Below are 27,211 nucleotides of genomic sequence, written 5' to 3' on the forward strand. Positions count from 1 at the left end.
TGTCAATGGCTACAGATATATGTTCACCTTCTTTGATGATTAATATTTGGAAAGAAAATCAGAGGTGGAACTCTAAAACAAGGTTGAAGGTGTAGACAAAAATATTTGATGCTTATGAGCTGACAAAGCGTAATAAGCTAGAAACACATTCTCATACAATCATGCATTGATATCATAATTCACACTTGAACCGGACAAAGCACAATTAAATTATATAACCATTACATGAAATAAAATAATCATTTTTTCTTAATCACTTTACATCGATAGAACACTAGATGACTCCAAAACGTCTTATAGGACTTTATTACCACACATCTACTCCCATTTATTACATACACGCACACTTTTTTACACACTGAACACTGCAAATTTTATCGTTTTACTACAGAATGAAAAGATACACTGCAAACTAAGGAATAGAGTCAATACTGTTTGAGTTGAAACAAAAACAACAATTATGGAGTAACTAAAGGTCATCAGAATCCTCATCATCACTCCATTCATCCTCACCAAAATCGGAAAACTCATGATACTTGTCTGCAAAAAGCCATTGCCCATCCTCAACTTTTCGACAATTCGGACACTGCATTGTGCCTTTTGCATTGAATGCCGAACCAATACAATCTGAAAAGCAATGATAACTAGATTGGAAAGAGAGAAAAACAAACATATAGCCCATATGCCCAAACAATAGTTCAAGGTCATACAGATCTGAAGAACTTTAAGAAAATGCATGGACACTTGATTGTGCCTTTTGCATTGAATGCCGAACCAATACAATCTGAAAAACAATGATAACTAGATTGGAAAGAGAGAAAAACAAACATATAGCCCATATGCCCAAACAATAGTTCAAGGTCATACAGATCTGAAGAACTTTAAGAAAATGCAGTGATTGTGGGGAAAAGAACACACTTCTTTAAATCTTACAATTTGAGCACAACTGTGATGCAAACAGTAACACTTTTGGGTAAAAAACATATTAAAAAATGAAACAAGAAATGACATAATTACACAAAAAAACACAAACAAATGAACTAATATGCAACAGATACAGGGCAGCGAGGGCCAGTTAAATCTGTGTGATACATCAAAGTTCCAATACATCTACTAACCAAACAAAAATCCTGGGTCTATTGTTTAAACATCAGCTAATAACTTTTCATCAAACCTATGCATCATCGTGCAATGCTAAATTTGAAACGAGTTTGACTTTCTGCTAAGCGTTTCTAACTGAATCTCCACCATCTTGGGACAAATAAATCAAGACCTAGAAGCTGGTAAAGTGAAATATCCACACCTTCCTTCCCACTAGTATCTTGAAATTTTTACTTATCCATCTAATAAATTTTCTACTAAAGAATCATTAATTTTGTCACACATAAAAAAAAAAGAATAGTTGGACCTTTTGTTTTAAAAAGGGATGCAAAAACTTCTTAGGGCATGACCAGGGTTACCGGAAGCGCTATAGGACCTAGAGAAGCATGTTTCGGAAGTGTGAAACGTGGTGCTTCCAAAACGCACAGGGAAGCAACTAATTTGAATGGGAAGCCCGCTTCCTGTTAGTGGGGAAGTTCACTTCCTGTTAGTGGGAAGCGAGTTTCCTTTTTTAGCCTTCGATTTATTTTTTTACCAAAAAAATAAAAGGGAGGCTGTTTTGGAAAAGGGTAAAATGGTATTTTTTGTGAAATATCAAAACTTGGGGGTTTTCGATTCCCAAACCCTACCCTCTCTCTCACTCGGTCCCTCCTCTCCAGTGACCTCCCTCGAGCTCTGGCGAGCTCCAGCGGCGAGCTCCGGCAACCTCTCTCTCTCTCTCTCACTTTGACTCTCTCTCTCTCTCTATGTCAGCATTGTTCTGTTTTTCTGTTTTTTTTTTTTGCAAAAATGGTTGGTCTAGTTCATGCTAGGTACTGATGTGCTCTTTCTTGCTTAGTTTTGCACTTCTGCTTGTCCTCTGATTAAGTTGTCATATTAAATCATAAAAAAATACTTAGTTGTATGGATCTTTTTCTTTTCCTTCTGTTATTTTTCTGCATTTTGAGATAAAATCCAGCAAATTTGACAGTGTACTGTGCATAACTGTATATTGTATAATAATTATTCTCTAAGTTTATTTAATGTTCTCCTATTATTTGAGAATTTGGATGCTGATAACAATTATCATTTTTTAATCTTGAAAAGATTTATGATCTGTATGGTCTTTTCATGTAATGCCTCTTTTTTTAGTTTATAAAAATTTATTATTTGTTTTTTAATTTATGCAGCAAGTACCTCTGGAAAAGGAAAAAACCAAAAAAAAAATTCAATGTAATCTGAAATAACATGTGAAATGCATAATTTATTTTGTGCATTAAAAAATTTAACCATATCTCCATGTTATCTTTTAGTTTATTGATTTTTCTATCTTGCAGAGATCGCAACCTCAAATAACAAGTCATTTGATTCATTTCTTAAAATAGTTATGCTTCTTAATCAAATTTATTAGTTTTCTTGATGTATTATTTATTAAATGCTTGCAACATGATGCATTTGTTAAATGGTTGAAACAGGAATATGAGTTATGAATTTTTGTTGATATAAATGTTTGCAACATGAGGAATTTGTTAAATGGTTACACTTGCGTATATGATTCAGTTTTGAGATTAATAGATTGACTTTAATGTTAACTAGTATCTACTCATGTTTTATTTTGTCAATGATAACATAAATCTTATATTTTGGTAAATTAGAAAAAATATAATTACATTTTCACTTCCCTTTTGATTCTTGTTCGCTTTCCACTCGAATTCTAGTTCGCTTCTCTCTTCGTTTTCCTTTTGAATCCTTATTCGCTTTCGGTTTGATTCTTAGGTCGCTTCCGGTTCACTTCTCTTTTCGCTTCTGAAACGATTCCCGATTTGGTTTTAAGTCGATCTGTGCTTCCCGTTTCCTAAAATTTTATAAGTGCCTCGCTACCTGCTTCCATTTCCCGTTCCCGCTTCCTCGACTAGCAACTCTGGGCGTGACCCATCCCAATACAAATCCTACCCAAAAAAATATCAAAATTTTTAATTAGAATGGATAATACAGAACTACATTTCCATACAAGGCCAACATCAATGATATAGCTAATTCATGTTTAGACCAAAATAAAGATGAGCAATACTATACTACAAAATAAGGTGAAGGAATTGGAAACCTCCAATATCCCTGCCGAGCCATAAGCACATATAATATTCCATATAATCAAGTTGAAAGCCAGTTTGTAACATATGCATATATTCAAACGGTGGTCAACTAGCAATCACATGTCAGACCACCGAGATGCAATATCATCGTAACCGTCTAGCACCATTTTGAAACATGTAGAACTGTGTATCTGTATAACCAATAAGAGAGTTTTTAACATTACATTACTTTAAAACAAAAACTGTAAAATGCATTATGAGCACAAAACTCAAATTTTGCATATTTTGACTGAATCAATGTAAACAAGAAATAAAATTACAAGCATAACATGGCATTACCAAAGACCATATCTCCTGGGACACTAGTAGTGGACAAAAAATTAATATATATTAGCCAATAACCACAACCAGTGAACAAAAAACAGATGCATTTTTCTATGTAATGAAAAGAAATGACATTACAAGTCGATTTTTTACCATATCCAAAAAATAAAAGAACTCCAATATATGAAAGAACCATCACAGACAGATCCTGTACCTTGACAAACAATGCTTTAACAGAAAAAAAAAAATCCAAAAAGTGAATCCAGTTTCAATAATACTCTTCTCACAAGAAGGAACAATATAGATCAGAAAAAATAGCATCATGACCATGAGTGGATGATCACGAGTTCAATTAGTCAGTAACTGAGATCAAAGAAAATTTTGTGCTTCAATCAAATGGCTCAAAATCAAGCTCATCCAAAAAAAATCAACAAATCACACAACAGCACCCCACAATAAACCCATCAAAATACATGGCACAAGACTTCAAAAGTAACCAAAAAACCCCACCTTTCAACAACCAATTTCCACTATTGAACCACAAAAGTCCCAACCAAAGCAACAAATATTAAAAACCTCCAAAAACAAATTTAGTTACCCAGATGGAACTGGTGCCTGCATTGCAGTTTTGCTGTTGACCGAACCCCATTGTCTGTCACTGGATCCTGGCAAATTGAGCACAAGATCTCCTCCTCATCAGTCTGTGACACACACCTCTTCTTCACCTTCTCCTTCCCTTTACCCATGATATGAGCATGAGATCGCTTTTGATTTTGTGGTTGTTTCTGATGTTGTTGAGGCCGCCTTGCGTGGCTTTGCCTCCGCAGATTTGACAAATGATTTTGTGGATCACCTTGTCCTACGGAATTGAGTGAAATCCCAGACATACTCTCCAATGTAGAGCTCTGGCTCACAACAGTGGATGAGATAGACTGAGTTATTCCCACAATGGAAGATGATGCAGGAGCCAAATCTGAGCTCTGCTGTGCTTGAGACTGATCAAGAAAGGGAACGGGAAAAGGTTGTCCTTGGTCCCACACTCGCTGTATTCTGTTGAGCCCTATTTGAACAAAAAAAAAGATAGAAGTGGCCTAATATATACATTTAAATACTAAATGCTCAAGCTAAAAGCTATTTTTAGCTTCTGAAGCACTATATGTGATGAAAAGACATTATTACTTTGGCAAGCAGGTACCTGAATCTTGTAGGTTTTGGCTTCCAGCAGCAGAGTTTAATGCCAATAGATGCATATTGGTGGATTTTGTTTCCATGGAGAGCATCTTAAGAGATATTTTCCGCAGATAATCTGACTGAGGAAGTAAAATTACAGTTAATATGTGAATAAATAAAAACAATTCAAAGTCCAACTGAAACATTAACTTAAAATTTGATGTTCTATGTTTTAAGAAACCTACAAGTGAAATAGCTCAAAGAAATTGGCCTCCTTAGTAACAATTGATATTTCATATGCCTTAAAAAAATGAAATAAGATCCCAAATATACACAATATTAACTAACAAAACAGAGGTCATGCAAAAGCCACAGTCATCATGACAGACTAAACCGAGACCTTTTCATGCTTGGTCGCAGGTCATGAGTTGTGACTCAGGAGTCAGGAAAATAACCCACTAAGCACAGAGACGTTTTTCTGCATGATTGGAAAAATTGGTTATTGTGTAATTATATTATTTCAGATAGAGCAAAAGGCTTAATGCAGACAAAGCAATGCTACCACTTCGCGGGGCTGCTTCGCTCGGTGCTTTGCTTATGTAATGAAATGGTCTTCCACAAATGCACAAACAACTCACAAACAAGTGTCTATTGGAGACACTACAAGCATGACCCTTGAAAGGGTATAAAAGGAAGAACACTTGAAAAATAAATAATATTTTATTTGTGCACAAAATGCTGAAGAAGCATTGTTATTTTATATTGGAGGGGTTCACCCCTATATATACAAAATGATGGAAGAGAAAGTAGAGCTCATTGTGAGCTCTCCAAAAGAGTCGTTGGACTCTAGTCCAACGGCTCTTATTGTAGCCATTGGACTAGAGTCCAACGGCTATAGCACAGTCAAGTTCCAACAAGAACGAACTTGACCGGATGAAGTATCTAGTTCCTATTGAACTAGATGCTAAAAAGAAAATAATATAAAAGATAAAAAATACAACAACAACAACAACAACAACTACGCCTTCATCCCAAAACAATTGGGGTCAGCGATATGAACCAAAAAAGAAATTCATTTTGGGTCTTCCACATGAATCCTTTTCCTCCAATCATTTCTATCCAATGCCATGTCCTCGGTGAGGTTCAAAGCATTCATATCCTTTCCTATCATCTCCATCCAAGTCTTCCTAGGCCTACCCCGACCTCTTTTAACTAATATATTTTCCCATTTCTCCAACCTTCTAACTAGAGCATCATTAGGCCTTCGCCGAATATGTCCAAACCACCGTAAACGATTCTCTCGCATCTTATTTTCAATGGGTGCAACACCTACCTTCAAACTTAAAAAATATATATAATAATATTAAATATTATTATTATTTTATATATGTACTACAGTTTACATTTTAACACTCCCCTTCAAACTTACAGTACAATGAGCGAAAGTTTGTCTAAGAGGAAGTGAAATCTGAGAACAGCGAAAGGCTTGGTGAAGAAGTCTCCTAATTGATATTCTGATATAACATATGACAGATCAATGGTTCCATGTAAATATTTCTCTCTAACATAGTGACAGTCTATCTCAATGTGTTTGGTGCGCACTGATCTCGTTGTATATATATATATACATATCTCTCTTTTTATATAAATATATACATATATATATATATATCTATTTTGCTCATAATAACCCGAAAAGGGTATTTTTATAATTTCCTATTTTATGCATATTCCATTTAGAATATGATTGTATTTGTTCTTTTCTTTTCTTTTTTTCTTTTTTCTTTTTTTTTTATTCTTTTTTTGTGGTTTGTGCCACCTAGGGAAGGCTCCCCAAAAGAGTCGTTGGGGAGCCCCCAACGATCACAAATGCGACCGTTGGGGGCTCCCAACAACTCCTTTGGGACTCCCCTATGTGGCTCCTCTTATGTTGTATAAATAGGGGACTTCCTCTTGTATTTCTTCAAGCTTGAGAGCTCAAGCTCCTTTACTTTCTCAATATAAAGATATTTTTTATGCCTTTGTGCATGTGTGTGCTATTTTATGCCTTTGTGCATAATTATTCAAGTGTTCTTTGAGTGCTCTTGTGCACATCTCTTGTGAAGTATTAGTGCTTATATGCATATTGTCTTTTTGAAGACATTTTTACATGGTATCAGAGCTTCGTTAAAGATTGAAGATCGTGTGATTCTTCATTTTTTGGGTGCCTCCAAAAACGTGCCTTTGGCTTCTTGGAGATTGGAGGGAGGGATTCTCTTCCTTCAATATTTTAGAAGGGCTTTTCGACAAGTAAGACTTAAAAGTCTTATTGTGGTACGTATTTCTTCTTCCATCTTTTCTTTCTAATGGGTGAAAAAGAGTCTCATTTCTCTCTTTAATTTAAACTCAATAGCTCCAACTATAACGTTTGGCCCGGAAACATGGAGGCTCACATAAAAGGAAAAGGTCTTTGGGGTTATGTGCAAGGCACAATCCCGGAACCGGAACCAAAAATCACCTTGATGGAGAAAGGTGAAAATAAGATCCTTGAAAGAGAGGAAAGAACCAAAGCTCTTGAGGTATTCTCGAAGAAGAATGATGAATGGGAAATGAAGAATTTCAAAATATTGTCTTGGATTTTTTATTCCGTTGAGACAAAAATCAACGCGAATATTATTAAATTCAAAAAGGTTTCTTAAGCATGAGAGTATCTTGAGAAAATGTATACCTCAAGGGACTTGTCCCATAAATATTACGTTCAAAAGAAGGCTCTAACTCTTCTCCAAGGTGAAATGACCATTAGGGAATATTTCGCCAAACTTTCTTCTATTTGGGACGAGCTTGCTATGCTCGAACCAAAATGGAGTGAAGAGGCGATTGAACTTTGCCACAAACAATTAGAAGAATATCGATTCTTCAATTTTTTAAATGGGCTAAGGCCCGAATTTGAGCAAATAAGGTCATCTATTTTATCCTCTTTTACTCCCCCTTCTCTTGAGGATGTTCTCACCAAATTAAGTGGGGAAGAAACCCGTATGGGTATAAGTAAGCAAGGGTCAAATGTACTTGCGGTTCCATCCAATTCCGAAGAGAATGATGGGGTAAATGCGGTGTCTAGGCCCTAAAACAATTTAAGGGCCTATCATCTCCCTCATTTTAAAAATCAAAATCAAGGAGAAAATAGTGGACAAAGTGGAAAAAAAAAAGGATTATAGCAAAATTGTTTGCCATTTTTATAAAGAACTGGGGCATATCAAACCCGTTTGTCCCAAGTGAAATAAGTTGTTAGCCATGGCCACCCCCTCTCAGCCGCAAAAGGAGGAGAATTCCTCAAGTGGATCCTTTTCACTAAATCAAATTGTGGAGGCACTTCAACTTCTTCTCAAGGGAGCCATCTCGGGAGCCGTCGTATCTTCTTTCTCTCCTCCAAATAAAACTTCTTGGCTTTTGGATTCGGGTGTGTCTTTTCATATGTCCCCAAACATGTATTCTCTTTCCGAATATTCAAAAAATATTTCTCCATCTTTTGTTTCTACTACGGAGGGGAATTCTCTTGAAATCAAAGGTGTTGGGAATTTTGAAACTCAAAACTTTTTCATCCCCAAAATTAGATTTATACCAAAAATTAAACTTGAACCTTCTCTTCGTTTCTCAACTCTCGGACCATGGATGTGATTAAATTTCTCTGATAAATGTTTAATACAGGATCGGCGGTCCGGAAAATGGATTGGGAAAGGCTTTAGGAAGGGAGACTTATATTATATGGACTCTCTTCAAGTTCCTAAAAATTCTTTTTGTAATATTATCCAACATAAGGATATAAATGTTTAGCACAAAAGACTTGGTCATACAAATATCATCAAGTTATCTTATTTGCATTTTGCTAAAAAACTTTGTAAAGATACATTCTCTTGTAATGACTGTATTCTTGAAAAAATGAGAAATATGTCTTTTGAACAAAGATCCATGTTTACTTCTAAACCTTTCGAAATTGTTCATTCAGATGTTTGGGGACCGGCACCTGTTGTTTCAAAATGAGGGTTTGCCTATTATGTGAATTTTGTGGATGATTTTTCTAGGTATTCTTGGATATATTTTCTTAGACATAAGCATGAAGTTTTTTCACATTTTAAATCATATCATGTGATGATTAAAAATCAATTTATTAGCGACTTAAAGATATTTAGAACTGATTTAGGAGGAGAGTATCTCTCAAATGAATTCAAGAGGTATCTTGAAGATAGTAGTATTGTTCATCAAAGGTCATGCCCTCAAATCCCTCAACAAAATAGGTTGGCCGAAAGAAAACATAGGCATATCATTGAAACCACTCGAACTCTTCTCATATCTCAAAATATTCCAAAAAAAAATTGGGCCGAAGCGGCTCTTGCATCTGTCTACCTTATCAATCGTTTACCATCTAGAAATTTGGGTAAAATCTTTTTTTTTGAAACACTATATAAAAGGGAATCTGATTATAATATATTGCAATTTTTTGTTGCAAATGCTTTGTTCTTATAGATAAGAATGACAAACTTTCACCTAAAGTTATTATATGCGTCTTTCTTGGATATTCCGAGACTCAAAAAAGATTTTGTTGTTACAATTTTAAAAATGATAAGTTATATGTTTCAAGAAATGTGACGTTTTTTGGAAAATGAGAGTGGTTTTGAAAAAAATGATTCTTACCACAAAAATGTCGACTATTCTTTCTTATTTGACCTATTATCTGGTAATGATGATATGTCTACTGATGATGAAATATCATCAAACCATGATAGTGATAATGAAGTAGACACTAATGACTTCAACTCACCCAGTACTCAAGAAGATAGAACATCAAATGACCCAATAACCTATTCTCGTAGATATAGAAATACTTTCAGAAGTGCAATTGAGCAATATAGTAATTCTATTCTCACACATGATCTCAGACGATCTGAAAGAAATAAAAAGCCTCCAACAAGATTTGTCTCTTTTGACTCTTTTTCACCCAAGTATAGAGCTTGTCTTAGTGTCATTCATTCTTATTTTGAACAAAAAATTTTTTAGGAAGCCAAAAAATGTGTAGAATGACAAGAAGCTATGAAAAATAAACTCAAAGCTCTTAGGAAAGCTAACACATGAGAATTTCAAACTCTACCTTTTGGAAAGAAAACTATAGGTTGTTGTTGGGTGTTTAAAGTTAAAACTAAGAGTGATAGATCTCTAGAGAGGTATAAAGCTCAATCACAAAAGGGCATGGCAAATAATATAAAATTGACTATGAAGAGACATTTGCACCCGTAGCACGAATGGTTACAGTCAGATGTCTCATCACTATTGCGTCTAGTAAAAAATAAAATATTTTTCAAATGGATATTAAAAATACTTTTTAAATAGTGATCTTAACGAAAAAGTTTATATGGATGCCCCACCAGGTATGAAAGTTCCCAAAGATAAACTTCTCCATTTTTAGAAAGCTCTCTATGGTTTGAAACAGGCATCCAAAGCTTGGTATGACAAATTTAACAATGTTATGTTAGAAAATGGATTTTCTTCCTGTTATACAGATACTGCATTATTTATCAGAAAATCTGATACGGGTATTGTGATATTATTGTTATATGTTGATGATATGTTAATAACATGTGATGATGTCAAAGGAGTCAAGGATATCAAATCCATCTTGACTTTGAAATTTGAAATGTCAGACTTAGGGTTTCTGACATATTTTTTGAGAATTGAGGTTGCTTACTCCCAACGTGGTTATTTTCTATCTCAAACTAAACTTGGTTGTGAGATTATTGACAGGTCAGGAATCTCATATAACAAAATTTGCAAAACTCCTGAAATAGTGGGCTCAAAATGAAGATTGATGACGGGATTCCTCTGACCGATCCTACTCCTTACAGACAACCGGTAGGCTCGCTAATGCATCTTAGCATCACTCAGCCTGATTTGTCACATGCAATCCATATTGTCAGTCGGTTTCAACATGCTCCCACAATGGTTCATATGAATGTTGTTCTTCGCAACATCAGCTACTTAAAGGGAACTGCAAATAAGGGAGTATTTTTGTTTTCATCTTTTAAATTAAAGTTAATTGCCTATACTGATTCTAATTGAGGAGGTGACCCTAACAACTGTCACTCCACCACTGGTTTCTGTGTTTTCTTAGGTGAATCATTGGTCTTTTGGAGTTGCAAGAAGCAACAAAAGGTCTCTTTGTCCTCCACCAAAGCTGAATATCGAGCCATGGCATCCATAACCATGGAAATTGTATAGATTCGGCGTCTTCTAGAAGACATGGGAGTCCATATTAAAAAGTGAACAAAGTTATGTTGCGACAACAAAAGTGCAATATATATTGCCAAGAATTATACTTTTCATGAACGCACGAAGCATATAGAAATGGATTGTCACTATGTCAGGGAAGAATACTTAAAGAAGGTCATTGATCTCTCATATGTGACGTCTGAGTACCAACTGGTTGATTTCTTCACTAAGGCTCTTTGTTCGCCTAGATTTAATTTTCTTCTTGGCAAACTTGCGGTTATCGCACTGTAAGTTTGAGGGGGGTGTTAAAATGTAATCCTTAATTTTGTTGTATGTACGTATATATATATATATATATTGCTCATAATAACCCAAAAAAGGTATTTTTGTCATTTTCTATTTTATGCATATTCCAATTGGAATATGATTGTATTTTTTCTTTTCTTTTCTTTTCTGTTTTGTTCTTTTTTTTTGTGGTTTGTGCCACCTAGGGAAGACTCCCCAAAAGAGTCGTTGGGGGCTCCCAACGACTCCTTTGGGAGCCCCCTATGTGGCTCCTCTTGTGTTGTATAAATAGGGGATTTCCCCTTGTATTTCTTCAAGCTTGAGAGCTCAAGCTCTTTTACTTTCTCAATATAAAGATATTTTTTATGCATTTGTGCATGTGTATGCTATTTTATGCCTTTGCGCATAATTATTCAAGTGTTCTTTGGGTGCTCTTGTGCACGTCTCTTGTGCAGTATTAGTGCTTGTATGCATATTGTCTTTTTTAAGACATTTTTACACGCTCATGGAATGTCTGGTTGCTTGCAATGTAGATCGCACTTTTGTTGTCACAACACATTTTTGAAGCTTGCATTGATTCAGCTCCCATATCTGCTAGCAATCGTCTGAGCTAAACAACCTCCATAATGGTGGTTGCCATGGTTCTGTATTCAACTTCGATGGAGAAAAGATAGACCTTCTACTACTTCTTGCACCTCTACGAAATTAAGGCTTCACTTAGGAACTATGTCACATGGGTGCGGGTGCGGGTACGGGTGCGACACGGGTGCAGAGCAATTTCAAAAATTTTGAACACGGGGCACGACTATATATATATATATATATATATATATATAAGATTCGACCCAGATAATGTCTTGGCTCCGGGTCGGGTCTGGATCTGAACTCGACCCGAGTCCAAATTAATTTAAATAAATAGGCAAAAATAGACTCGATCAAAGTTGATTGAGTCCAAAATATGGACAGACTTGGCCCCGATGCGTTGACCGAGTCTGACACTTAGTTGACCATGTCTGCCCCGTGTTTGAAGCCGCACCTGTGTCTAGGCGTGTCGACGCGGGTGCGTCGACCTTTTAGCTGAGTCTGTGTGACTTAGCTTAAGAACACACAAAAACTAGTAGAGTGCCTATTATTGGGATCACCTCCCCAGTCAACATCATATATGCAATTAAATTTAATGAAGATAAAGCAGGCAAGAAGAGTCATCGTGAAAGAGGATTTTAAGTATCTAATAATACGCAAAACTACTCTCGTATGCATAGAGGTGGAAGCATGCTGAAACTGACTGGTTGTATGAACAACATGAGCTCTATCTGGCCTAGTAATGGAAAGATAAGATAAGTTGTTTGTAAGGAGTAGGAACATCAAGAAGTTCTTCATCATTAATTTTTATTTTAACGTTAGACAACTTCTAGAGTGTTCACTTTTTTATCATCTGTAATTTCAAACCTGGAAACAATATCAAGAGCAAATTTAGATTGAGATATCAAGTACCCCCAGAGGAATAAGTGACTTCAATGCCTAAAAAATATCTTAATAATCCTAAGTGAGTCATTTCAAAGTGGTTTTTAAGAAGAATTTTGATATTTGCAACTCTTTGTTTGTCACCTCCGATGATGATCATATCATCCACATAGAGAAGGAGAATAATGATGTCTGCATCAGATTTCTTAACAAACAAAACAGTGTCAGTTAAAGAAGGTTGAAAACCAATATCAAACATAACATGACTAAATCGGTCATACTAGGCTTTTGGAGCATGTTTGAGACCATAAAGAGCTTTTTCTAGACAAAGAGTTTTACCCTTAGGGATACTAATACCAGATGGGGCTTCCATGTATACTTTTTCAACAAGATTTTCATTCAGGAAAGCATTTTTGACATCCAATTGAAAGATAGGTTATTTTCTAATGAAAGCCAAGGTTATTAAAGTTTTGAGAGTGGTTATACGGGACACAGGAACAAAGGTTTTTTCATAATCGATGTCATACTCTTGGGCATATCCTTTTGCCACTAAACTAGCCTTATACATTTCCAGGGTTCCATCACTTTTGGTTTTGACTTTGTATACCGACCTACAGCCTATAGGTTTCTTACCTGGAGGAATACCTTGGATAGTCCAGGTGTTGGCTTTTTCTAAAATATCCAATTCTAGTTTCATGGCTTCTATCCATTCTATATGATTTTTATCTTGAGAATAGGATGATGGTTCAACATATGATTGTATTAATGCAATGGCTGCCCTATATGTGGGTGAAAAAGATTCGCAAGACACAAATTTTTCAGGTCTAGAAATTCTAGACGTCCTTCCGAGTGGAATTTGGGAGTATTTTTCTAATGCACATGGAAGATTTTGCTCTGTATGTCTTGAATATTGTAGACTAATATCCCTATGGATTTGCTCTTCATTATCATCATTTTCAACAGCGGACTTTGATCATTGTCAAGGTCATATTCAAAATCACATTCATTGGATTTTGAAGTTAAATCAATTAAAAATGAGTATTCAGTGACATCCTTGGATTTTTCAAATTCAAAGAAGCTTTCTTTTTTCAAGAAAGATACATTTATTGACACATATAATGTCATTTTGAAAATCGAAACACCTGTAGCCTTTTTTATTATCAGCATATCCTAAAAAGGCACAGGCACATGGGATTACACGAGGAGAGAGTTTGTCATTTTTGTTGGTGAAAACAAAACATTTGCATCCAAAGACTCTTAATCTAAAATAATCTGGAGTTAAATTAACAAGTTTTTTTATTGCAGTTATATTCTTTAATGAGGAAGATGGCATCCTATTGATGAGGTAGGTGGCAGTTAGGACCGCCTTAGCCCAAAAAAATTTTGGAACCTGATTTGCAATTAGCAAGGTCTTAGTAGCTTTCATAATGTGTCGATGTTTGCGTTTGGCTAGGTCATTCTATTGTGGACTGTATGGACATGATCTTTGATGCGTAATACCATGAAAATTGAGATAGTCCTTGAATTCTTTGGACATAAACTCTCCCCATGAATCAGTGCGAAAAATGAAAATATCATTCTGAAACTTATTTTTAACCATTTTATGAAATATTTGGAAGTTAGCAAAGACTTCCGATTTATGTTTAAGAAAATAAATCCAAGTATGTCTAGAAAAGTCATCAACAAAAATGACATAATATGCATATCCACCTTTGAAAATAACTTGTGCGGGGCCCCAAACATCCGAATGTATTAACTCAAGTGGTCGTGAAGAAAACAAAAGTTCTACTAAGAAATGGTAATCTTTTCATTTTGCCAAGAATGTAGTCTTTATAAGAAAAATTTTCAAAATTACAAAATTTTCCCAAACTTGAAAAATACTGAATCTTAGACATATAAGGATGGCCAAGTATTTTATGCCATAAATCCAATTCTAATTTCTGAGCATTATAACAAAATGCATTCTTGGGTAATTCCAAAAAGTCCATATAATACAATCCTTCTCTACGGCCTTCCCCAATCAGCTTCCCTGACTGGCGATCCTATACCCAACAATCATGAGAAGAGAATGAGACATTACATTCATAGCCAGATATTTACGAGACAGATAAGAGATTCAAATTAAGTTTAGGAATATATCTAACTTTTGGGCTAAAAAAATTTTGGACTTTTAAAATTTTTTAAAACATCTTATTCCTTTTATTTCAACAAATGTGCCATAAACTATAAAAACCTTTGACACACTTGAGTTATTTTTATTGGAATAGACTATTAACATTTGGGGTCATGTGAAAAGAATCATCAAAATCTAAAAGCCAAGGAAAGTTACCTGGACTAGAAAAAGATGCAACAGCCGCTTCAGTTGAGGAGGATACCCCTTTGAGAAGAGGTTGAAGGATTTTCATCAGTTGAGCCATAGATACAAGTGCATCTTGATCTTTTGACTCGGATTCAACAGATACAACTCTTTTTTCTTCTGTTTTTTTTAACACAATGATGACAAATGACTTTTCTTTTATCAAAGTCATCGTTTTGCCTTCCAAAATGAGGCGGCTTGTAAGTGCGAGTATGATTTCCCTGACTAGACAGGGCTAGAACTGAGTCATCATCAACTTTTGGAGTACTTTTTCTAAGTCTATTTTTCTTCATAATGAGCTCTTCTATAGTATCAACAATAAAAGAATTTTTTCCACGATGTAAAAAGGCCAATTTGATGGATTCAAACTCTGGCCTTAGACCATTCACAAATTGATAAAAATGTTCCATATCGAGTTGCTTTTGGCGAAGCTCGATAACTTCAGCACAATGTCATTTGGGCTCAAAAAGAGCCAACTCTTCCCAAAGTTTGGATAACTCATTATAATATTCTCGAATAGTTTTGTTTTTTTTAGTCATTGTCCTAACTTTATCTTTTAAATTGTAAACATGTGCAATATCTTTAAGGGAATACATGTTTTTAAGGTATTATCAAGCCTTATCGGCATGCTCAAACTTAGCTAGACTAGAGCATTTTTTAATGTCTACGCTATTGATTAGTCATGACATAATTTTTGTATGCCCTATTCTTCACTCTTTCGATTTCTTTTCATAAGTGGTTAACGCCTTACTTTTCTCTTCCTCCATTAAAGGAACCTCTTTATCACTCTCTTTCTTGGTAAGAGATAGTTTAGGTTCCAAATCGGAACCATCCACTATACCCCATAAACCTTTTCCCCATATGTGGTGATTCATAATCGAAGTTCACATTACATAGTATCATTTAGCTTCATAGGTATGATGGTGATCTGTGAGCACCCCAAATTTTCCAAAAATCCAAAAAAAAAAATCCTTTTTGCCCCTAGCTCCATCTTTTGAATAATCGGGTCAACTTTTAATCACAATTTTAATTCATTTTTCGGATTCACTGGAATCCAGATTCAATTTCTCTATCTGACCCAATTTCTGATCCAAATAGGATATCCGGATCCAATTCTGATCCCGTATCTCTAATTCTTCAAAAAAATCAATTCTTTGAATTTTATCGGATGTTTTATCCAGATCCAATCATAATTTGAGATCCAAACCCAATATTTTCTAAAAATCTTGGATCCAGATCCATTTTGGAGTTCATTTTCTGAAATAAATTGTGTATTTTCCACAAAAGCCTCATTTTAAAATTCCTTATATCTCAAAATAAAGATTTTTGCAAAAATACTCCAAAAGCCTCATTTGGGTCCCGCTTGTTAAAATCCTCACATTTTCCTTACATTTTCGGGTCTTTCCTTCAAAATTTCAGAAAAATAGTTTGCCCTCCTTTTCTGAAATCCCTTTTTAACCAAAAACCCCTTTTGAAAAAAAAAAACTCTTTTCTGAAAACCTCTTGAAATTTCTGAAAAATAGGGAACCCCTGTTATAAAATTCATAACGGTTCGCCGTTATAAGAAGGAGCCGAAGGCTCCTCTCCTTCTCATCGCCTTCACCCCCGCATGTTCTCGATTCTCCTCCTTCACGATCTCTTTCACTCTCCTTTTCCTCATCCTTTTCGTTTCTTCTCCTTTTCTCTCTTTAAGAGAATTTGATCAAGCCTGTAGTAACACAAAAGGAAGATCTCCTTCCTCTCGATCCAAGTTTAGCCACGACAATTGAAGAAAATCTCCTGCAGTTACAGGAAGTCAACTACAGGATCTTCACCACAATAAGTGCCTTTCTCTTCTTTCTTTTCCCCTGTTTTTTTTTTATTTTTCTATTTCTTTGTATCGAAGCACCATGTAGTGCCGATTTGCTTGTGGTAAAATCGACCTGCATCTGTGCGACATCAACGGAATAATCCATATTCTGACAATTCCTTCCTTCTTCTGTGGTTTATTTTTTAATTTCGTTTAGTTTATTTTTGTTCATGCTATTTTCTTCTTTTGTAATTTATCTAAGATCGTTCTCAACATCATCATTTTATATGTTGCACTTCCTGTTTTCTTCATCATACATTCCTCTCTACTTGCGTATTCATCTTCATCTCCATCGCTTCTTCACCCCTCCATCTGCATATTTTCGCTTCTTCTTCCCCTTCTTTTCCTCCCCCTTTTCTTCTTCTCCTTCTTCTTGTTTCCTTGGGTTTCCTCCATCTGACGGAAAGAAGCCAACCACCCTGAAGCATTTGCAGTTACAGGTAAGTAACTCTTTCCTCTCTGGTTCTTTTTAAAAATCTCCTTTCCCTTTCATGGTATCGCCTTATTTTTCTTTTGGTTTTCGGTTTTCTTCATCTTCTTCTTTTCTTCATAAGGCAAAATGGTGGGATCAACTTGCCTATAGCAGGATCGACCCACCCTATGCCACATCAATGGAATGTTCATTCCAACAATTTTTTTTTATCTGCATTCGCTATTATCGCATTACCGCATGCTTCCATCGGTTCATTAGGTTGCCTTTCTTTTATTTCTTTACTGTAATTTATATCTTTCTTTTCTTGTAATTTCACTTGATATAACCTACCATTCTGTCCAGCCTATCTCATTGCTGTAACGATCTTCCATCGACCCTGCCTGGTTTTCATAGTTACGTTGGTTTATTTTGGTTGCTTTAGTGTTGTTGGATTTTTTACAGTTCGACGTCCTCCTGCATTCCCGGCATCGCACATTCTTCTGAACCACCATGGCATTTTCCCCTTTTATCTGTATATCTTGTGCTATCGTCTTTCTTTATTTTTCTAATAATTTACTCATGAAATGACCATTCTCTATTGTTATGTACAGACCTCATTATGTATTACATCTGTTTCCATTTATATTTGATCATCTGTGTGATCTTACCCATTAGTTTCCTCTGCATAATTTGTGCCTCGTATGCTGTCATAAGCCCCTGGTATAGCACCGATCCCACGCAGGGCATCATCTGTAACATTGCATCTCCCCTGCCTCATTGAAAGAAATCATCTCCAACTGTGTTTGATGGTATACATAGTTTATGTTCGGCAATACCCAACACTCGTTCTGCTTTTCCCAAAATCGAAGGCGCAGCAACTCTCTCTCTTGGTCGGTAGTGTGAGAAGAGGGAGACGCAGAAGAAGAGGCGTTGAGGAAATGGCTTGAAGTCTCTAGAGAGCGAGGGTCTCAGCCTCTCAGGGTGTTTCTTCAAGCAAGTTTTTTTTGTGAATATGAAGATGATGTATGATGTGTAGGAATTGGAAAGATCACTTACTTTGGAGCCATTGTCCAGGACGAAGATTTTATTTTCTCAAGAGAGAAGTTTCATGTGTCTTTGATGACACTGGATGCAAGAGAAAAGATTCATTTTCAGTTTTGAGCTTCAGAAAGGTTAATGGGAGCAGGGATCGACTGACACATGGAGAATAGCGTGAAACTGCCTTCTTGAGGGGTCCTAGTGGCACCATTTGGAATGTCCAACTGAAGAAAACTGGTGGCAGGTTCTCTTTCAAGAATGGCTGGCGGGAATTTCTAGAACACTCTTTAAATCAAAGAGATGTATTAGTTTTCAGATACAATGATGCCTCTCAATTTTCAGTTCAAATATTTGATGACACTGGATGCAAGAGAGAAGATTCATTTTCTGTTTTGAGCTTCAGAAAGGTTAATGGGAGCAGGGATCGTCTGACACATGGAGAAACAGAGGAAACTTGCCACATGGAACCCATGGATGCATGCAAACTGAAGCTTATGTGACATATGAAGCAGTAGGCCCACAAACAGCACTTGTTCTGAGATCTTTATCCTCTAGTAGAAAAGGGAAATATTTAGAGCATGGTTCAGGCATATTCCTTCAAGATGAGGAACTGAGTGCTGAATCAGAATATATGACTGATATAATTAGTGTATCACCATTTGCTAAATGTGTTTCTGAGACATCCAAGAAAATGGAAAACAAAGTTACAAAAATTTCGTCAGATTGGGAAACTATAGGGTCAACTACCTCACACACTCATGATTTAGATGGAAAGGGCTTCAACAACCTGCATACCAATCATTCCCACTTGTTGTTTCTCAGATTCTCACACTCTTACCCACACGCTGCACCTTCACACTATTCATTCATCTCACCTGTGCATTCTCTGCTGCTTTTCCTGCAAACTGACAAGCATTTTTCTCACAGGATTTTAGAATCAAAAGATCGCCATTGAGTTCTGCTCCTCTTCGATTTCGCTGCAATCACTAAAGTCTGTAAGTAGCACACCTTGACTTGTAAATCTGTTCCTCTAGAATTCCCAGAATTCTGTTAAGCATAGTTTCATATGGATTTTCGATAAATGGCTTCTCCATCGGTAACACCAACAACCGCACACCTTTGCAAATTACATCTGCTGTAAGTTTCGCTATGAATGAATACCTGCTAAAATTCCCCTGCAAATACACCTTGTCAAGCATTTTCATGAAAACTACTTTGCAAACACATTCTTCAAAGGATATCTTATCAGCTTTAGCACTATCCTCACTTCCAACCAGTGTTGTGAGAGGCGTACGCCTCAGTACCTGAAGCGTACGCCTCAGAGGCGAGGCGCACGCTCAAGGTACTGAGGCATTGCTGTGATGCGCCCCTCATCAACCTCCGACCAGTTGTGACCACCGACCACCGGAGTTGCTGTGCTGCAGCTGCTGCTCAGTCTTCTCCGACCAACGGACGACCGGCATATCCCTCGCTTCCGTACCAGCTGGGCGCGTGGTCCTTCTCTTACTGCCTCCCCTCCCACCGCTTCACTTCCATACCAGTTGTGAGAGGCGCACGCCTCAGTACCTGAGGCGTAGAGGCGAAGCGCAGGCTCAACGCCTCGCTTCGCCTCATCGCATTTAACAACCTTGCTTCCAACACACCTTCTCACTTATCATTTTCCACCATTTGTGTTTCCGGTAAATTCACACTATTCACCACCTGTCAATACTTACCACCTGCATTCTCCCAATCCACCCAATACCCTGTTGATACCCAGCATGTGCACACCATCTTGCACCTACACTATCACCTCACCTTCAGCATCTCTACGCACTCTACCTGCTACAGCCCATGCCTTATACTATCCTTTCACCTAATGTAGCTACAGAGCTACCATACCTTCACAAACTTCATTCATCCACTACACAGCCTTAGTCATTTGTTGTAGCTCACAGCAACAGTACCAATCTCCACCATCTCTTCATTGCTGCAAGCACACTGCTTCTCTACCTCTCCCTGCACAGTTACTTGGTATACACAAGTTAAGTCACTACAGTGACTGTTTAGTGGCCTTTGGTTCGGTGCAACCAAAAAGAAGGATCCTCAAATCATTGTTGTTAGGAAAGAGCCACGGACTTGTCGTTCAAAACCTTGATTCATTAAGTAAAAGAACCTGCTTATTAAACGATACCAGGATTGATTGGTGACTGCTGTGTGAAATGCATTAATCAAGGCTGTTGAAATCCCTTGAACAATGTGGTTGTAGATCAATCTGTGGCTGCTGAAGGTAATTCATAGTTATGGTGCCATGACATATCAAGTTTGAGAAGTCGAATTGTTAAAGGACTTCAATCGGCTCAACTTGATTTGCCTTCAAGTTGAGAAGCCTTTTTATATGTTTCATGAATTAACCGGTGGTTAGCCACCAATGTTGAACACTCCCGCCAATGTCATTGTCTTCAACTGTATACCCATCTTGCTTAGGATTCATCCTCTTCATATTGTTCATAACATTTTAGCTCATGTTGTACGGGTATTGTAGGCACCCTACACATGCATTTTACACATGCACATGCATAACACTTAGATTTATACACATGCATCCTCCATAAGCCCTATAGTTACATAGTTTCATTCACAAGTTACCTTTATATTTCTTACTCAGCCAGCACCTTTATTAAGACACAGACTTCCATTTCATATACCTATGTACACACCTTTCATATATATCTTGTTCATATAGATATGTATAAACCTCTTTGATATCACATTTTTCCATTATCTTCTATGTTCTTCACCTTGGCTTTGTAGTAACTTTGTTTTGCAGGAAGTAAGTTAAAGATGTTATTTTAGCTTAGGAATATTAAATTCAATTTCAAATTCAGTTTAAAGGTTGTAATAGCTAGATATTAATGAAAAATTTTACTTTCTAATTTAGATTAGAATGTATGAGCATGAATATCTTCTAGAATTGTTTGTTTCATGTTATTTTGCTCTTTTTCTTTCCAAAATTCACGAATGGGAACACGAATAGCATGTGCATCATTCTAATAAGAGGTAATTAATCCTAAGCAAATGACTCACATTGATGGCCATAGTCAAAATGTGAGCAATGCTTAGGATTTTTATCTTTTATGGAATAATGTTGGATCCACACTAGATCTCTTTTCAAAAATCATTATATTTTTCTAAATATTTTCTTCCTTTATCAGAGTTTAACTTGAAATAAACTCAAAATATATATATCAATGGCCATAGTCAGGATATATTGAAAGTTAATTTCATTTTAAACTCTATAAAGGCACCAAAATATATTTTATTCTTCAAATGAACTTAAATATGATTATTACATAATACATTTTATGACCATAGTCAGAAATGTATTATATCCTCAATCTTATTTCAATTCATTTAAAGAATGAAATATGCTTTTCAAAAACCCAATTTCAAATCTTTTTTAATTCATTCATCATTAAGGATAGAATTACATCATATTTTTAAAATTCTTTCAAAATCCAAGTGATTTTGAGATATATTTTCAAATATCTTTTTCATTTCTCGAATCAATCTTCAATTTTCAGTTATAAATTCAAATTCATCTTTCTATTCTCAATTTTATCTCATTTCAAAATTCAAAATTCAATTTCAAAGTCTAATTTGACTTTGAAATTTCGAATTCATCTCTAAATTCAAAATTCAATTTCCAATTCAAATCAAATTTCAAAGTTCAATTCAACTTTGAAATTCCAAATTTGTTTTCAGGATTCAATTTAACATTCAAGATCAAAATTTCAAAGTTCAATTTAACTTTAAAATTCCCAGATTAATCATCTGAATTCGAAAATTCAAGTTTTAAAATCAAGTTTTATTCTTTATTCTTCACTTCAGGTTCTCAAATCTTCCAGATCATCTTCTAAATTTAAAATTTAAGTCTGAATTCAAGATTTATTCTTTATTTCTCAAAATTTTAAGTCTTAAATCAGACTTTAAAAATCAAAACTTTGTATTCACTCTGAAAATCGATTCTTCCTAAAATTCCATCTCCCTTTCAAAATCGATTTAGGATTTCTCGGATCCAATTCCATATTCCATTCCGGGTTTCAAAATCTCATTCTACCTTGGATTCAAAATTTCAAATCTAATTCCATTTAGGATTCCAGATTTCGGATTCAATTTCATCTTGGATTCCAGACTTCGGATCCAATTCCATTTAGGATTCCAGATTTCGGATTCAATTTCATCTTGGATTCTAGACTTCGGATCCAATTCCATTTAGGATTCCAGATTTCATATTCAATTTTCATCTTGGATTCCAGACTTCGGATCCAATTTCATTTAGGATTTCTAATTTCGGATTCAAATCCATCTTGGATTCCAGACTTCGAATCTAATTCCATCTAGGATTCTAGATTTTAAATCAAGTTTCATTTCCAATTCCTATTTTCAAAACCATTTTCAAATCTTCTTCTTAAGTCTAAAACCAAATTCAAAACTCCTCTTTTAGGTTCTGAAATTAAGAATTCCTTTTTCAGAATCGATCCATTCAAATTCGAAATCCATTTTTGACTTTAAAACTCCATTTTTCTTCAAGATTCTATCTCAAGTTCCAAAATCTCCTTTTCTTTTTATTTCTTCAAATTCAAAATTCATTTTTCCAAACTCTGATTATTCCAAGACTTGGAATTTCAAGTCTCTCTTTCCAGATATATTTCAAATTCTAAGTTAGATTCAAAATCTAACTTTCTCAAATCAATTTCAACCTTTTGAATCATTTCTTTACTCCATTATAAAATTTATTTCAGAATCATTGGGAAATCCCAGAATTTCTAAACTATTTTTCTCAAAAGCATATATTTCTGCATTTGCATTACACAAGCATGATTCTTTGTACATTTTTAGACTTAGAATAAATTCTTAGACAATATTTAGGCAAAGTAAAAAGGCATAAATTCGATCCTTGGTTCGATTACCCCTGGTAAAGGTGCCAAGAACGGTCGAATCTCGTACCGACGAGCGAATCCCGTCTCTCCATTTTTCCGCAAACTTTCAAAACGGAGGCGAGTAATTTTCAAAATCTTTTCAAAATTAAAATCAATTGAGACCTTCGCAAAAGAGTTCCTCTCGCTCTTTCTGTCTTTTCTCATTCTCTCTTCTTTTTCTATCCTTTATTTTTCCCCTTCAAAAAGGGGAATAGAGGTTAGAAAGGAAAAGAGAAGGAAGAGAAGAATACAAGAGAAAAAATTTTGCGATGATCACATGATCTTATCATTATCATCCATCTTTTACAAGGGTAAGAGAGTAATAGATAGGAGGAGAGAAAGAAAGAGAAAAAAAAAGAATAGACAAAGGAATAAGAGAGAGGATACAAAACCAATTTTTGTAGCACAAGTCCTCCGTTCTTCAAACAAATCTTCTTGAACCAAGAACAAGGTGATAAAACACCTTTTGCAAATGTGGTGCAAAAATCGAGGGAAAAGCACTTCAAGATCTAAGGTTTTCGTAGCATTGATACCATGTAATGAAATGGTGGTCTTCCACAAATGCACGAACAACTCACAAACAAGTGTCTATTGGAGACACTACAAGCATGACCCTTAAAAGGGTATAAAAGGAAGAACACTTGAAAAATAAATAATATTTTATTCATGCACAAAATGCTTAAGAAGCATTGTTATTTTACATTGGAGGGGTTCACCCCTATATATACAAAATGATGGAAGAGAGAGGAGAGCTCATTGTGAGCTTTTCAAAAGAGTCGTTGAACTCTAGTCCAATGGCTCTTATTCTAGCCGTTGGACTCTAGTCCAACAGCTATAGCACAGTGATGAAGTATCTAGTTCCTATTGAACTAGATGCTAAAAAGAAAATAAAATAAAAGATAAAAATAATAAAAGGAAAAATATATATATATAATAATAATATTAAATAATAATATTATTATATATATATGTACTACAGTTTATATTTTAACAGCTTACTCACTTCACTTCCTCCCCCTTCTGGTGAAGCTTCGTAGACTAGCTTTGCTAGCTCCCGTGGGCTAAGAGCAGGAGAAAGCAAGAGTGGTTTTGTCTCTCCCTCGGCCCTACTCATTTAAACCACTCGGGAAGAGGGTTTTTTCGTGAGAGGTAAACTCATGGATGGAAATTCTTAAACTTATTGAGGGAGACATCCAAAATAATGATATGGTCACCACAGACAAGCCATAACCAAAGCCAACATTGCCATACTGTCAAATGTACACACCCCGTCATCTTATCACCTTTGAATAAACAAAGCACTAAAGGGATTTTGGGGAAACAATAATTCCACCTTCACAAAGCACTATAAAGATATGGCATCAGACCACTATATGGGCTTCCTTTGCAAACACAAAGCACTTTCACTGAATAAATTCCCCAAAAATAATAAACTTTTATGAAAGCATCATATGCCCAGAACTTGTTGACACCCAAACAAATATTTGTGCGTCTTCTATGTATTTCTAACATGACATCAGTTTCCCAGCCATGAAACAAAGATGCAAGTTTATTTAGAAGCACCTAGCATAGTGCTGGCTAAAAATGGAAGAAACTTGTAAAATATTTATGAAAAATCACAGAGAAACAGAGACTACAATATGATGTGATATGCATTGGTAACTACATCCACAATGGCAGTGGAAAAGTTTGACTCCATATAAATTTTTTGTAAAAGAGAGGCATGGAAATCACATACAATTAATACAAAGGTGGTGCCGAGTTTAGCCACACTTCAAACTTACATAAGACTCTTTCACGCTTAAAATGCCAATGATGTAGCTGACCAGCCTGACCTGGAACACTCTTTAGGTTACTCAATGGAGTCGGCTAACAGTTATCCCGTCCTTATAAAGTAACCCATGACTTTTTGCCTCAGACATTCTTTCGGCCAAAGACCCCTGCCTAGGTCATGTGCAAGTTGCATTGGTTAAATCTAGGTATGTCTTTGCCAAGATTTCAGTTAGTTAATCCGCATGTTCCCAGCTCGACCAGTTCTATAGACTTGAGCTCAACCATGCTTGACACTGAGTTGGCATATGCGGATCATATATCTAACCATATAATCCCCTAGACTATTATGCGGCTACTTCATTTAGACTTTCAATACCATTACAAGAGTGGGTAACAGAAACTACTTTCAAGAATACATAGACAGGGATGCAGAAACTAAATCAGATCACATCATTTATGTATTTTCACTGAGCCCATAATCCAAAACCTTTAATCAGAAACACGCCCGTTTTTTATCTACAGAGATCAAAGAAGTCTATCTTTATAAAAAAACAAGCCACTTCAGAAAGCTGGCCTTCTAATGACTTAACCAGATGAAAAACACAAAAAACTTGGTTTTGGTATTCATACTGGGTTTTCACCCAGGTTTCTAAGCTGGTTTTGGGTGTCGCCAAACAGGCCCAAAGTAATGCCACTCAGAATGATCAAGGTGCAGGTTCTCTCCATCCTCTCTAAGAATAATGCTTCCTTTAGCGAGTACATGAAAGCACCCACTTCTCCAGAAAAGAAAGACAAACTTGAATACGGGATATCTGTAACTAAGTGAATGCATCCAAACACCCCCTTGATGTGCATTAATATTTCAAAAACTTGAAACCAAAATGTATCCTTCATCACAAGGACTAGTTTTATCATGTCAAACAGCACCCCAGTAAAGAACAACTTTGGAGATGATAAAAGAAAAATGTCAACAAACATATATTAGTGACACAAGAAAACATGATTTTATCACGAACCTGACTGATTGCAACAGTATATACTTTTCCTTCAAATCTTGCGGCAATTTGATTAAGTTTAGCAGCTCCCTCAGGACAACTGATTGGCAAGTGTCTTTTGAGTGTCTCCGTTCTATACGAAGCAAACACAGCTTCGTTATTATTTGGTGTATGGCAACGGGAAACAAAAACTTATAATTATGATCTCTTTAAATCCTTGCTCAACATAAAGCACCATAAATTGAACAAAACAAACACCTTAATTTCTTTGCTATTTTGCAAAGTCCCAAATCACCAAGGATTAACAAAGCGGTAATAAGAACTTTGACTAAACCAACAAAAGCACAACTAAGAGTATCCATCCCTTGCAACAAATACTGGATGCAACTCCAAATTTAACTTAACAAATCGACGGCAATTCAGATCTTTCCGCCATCCCCAAAATTAAGAGTCACATACAATTGCCTGAGTGTCTTGTTAGTCCACCAAAAGCACAAGTTCCACAGAGGAATGCACAGAATCGATTCTTAACTAATTTAGAACGAACCAGCATGTAACATTTTAATAGTCTGGATGGTGGTGTAGAGATTGTTGAATGCTTATTAACAAAAATTCAAACAATTCCAATTCCACAACCAAAAAAAATCTGGAAAAGAGAATAATTGTTGAAACATTTTTCTAGTAATTCCTCCAAAACACACAACCAAAACCTCAACGAAAACCCTTATTTTCCAATATAAAAATTCAACCATCATATCCAAAATGACCTCTACCAAAAGAATAGGCAATTAAATAGAAAGAAATTGAAATGTTTACATCTTATTCACGACCCTCTGCCGCGATTCCGCCGAGATTTCCGACCTCCAATCGCTCGACGCCATCCCCAGATCTCCTTGCGCCGGCCTCCAACTATTTCCGTCCATATTTTTACACCCGAATAAAAAGGCCTAAGAACAAAAAGGGTAGAGAAAAAAAAAACAAAAACCCTAAATTCCCCCTTTTCTCCTCCCAATCTGGCCGGAAGAAAACGAGAAACGAGAAACAAGAAGGAAAAAATCAATCTGGGGAAACCCCAAATCCCAAATTCTCTCTCTGAAAGAAGAGTCTCACTGTCTCAGGCGCAAAAGAGGACACCCAAAACCCTAATACCCATGATGATCGCGATGATGGTGAA

The 27,211-nt window shown here is 35.8% G+C and overlaps 1 protein-coding gene across 2 annotated transcripts; it reads right to left on the reverse strand.

The window, feature by feature from the left end:
* Positions 1–185: 185 nt before the first annotated feature.
* On the reverse strand, positions 186–27,211 carry LOC149820595 (mediator of RNA polymerase II transcription subunit 15a-like). 2 transcript variants are annotated; one of them, XM_089983302.1, is made up of 5 exons: positions 26,854–27,205; positions 26,059–26,170; positions 4,693–4,807; positions 4,096–4,557; positions 186–627 (listed from the first exon to the last, which is right to left on the reverse strand). In XM_089983302.1, exons 1-5 carry the CDS (start codon positions 26,958–26,960, stop codon positions 470–472), a joined length of 954 nt encoding a protein of 317 aa, XP_089839428.1. In that variant the 5' UTR covers positions 26,961–27,205; the 3' UTR covers positions 186–469. The 2 variants fall into 2 exon arrangements, with proteins under 2 accessions (XP_089839428.1, XP_089839429.1); XM_089983303.1 differs by lacking the exon at positions 186–627 and adding an exon at positions 652–784 and having other exon boundaries at positions 26,854–27,211.

This window comes from Nuphar pumila, chromosome 12, assembly GCF_984573655.1.
Source record: "Nuphar pumila chromosome 12, dmNupPumi1.hap1.1, whole genome shotgun sequence".
Classification (NCBI taxonomy): Eukaryota; Viridiplantae; Streptophyta; class Magnoliopsida; order Nymphaeales; family Nymphaeaceae; genus Nuphar; species Nuphar pumila.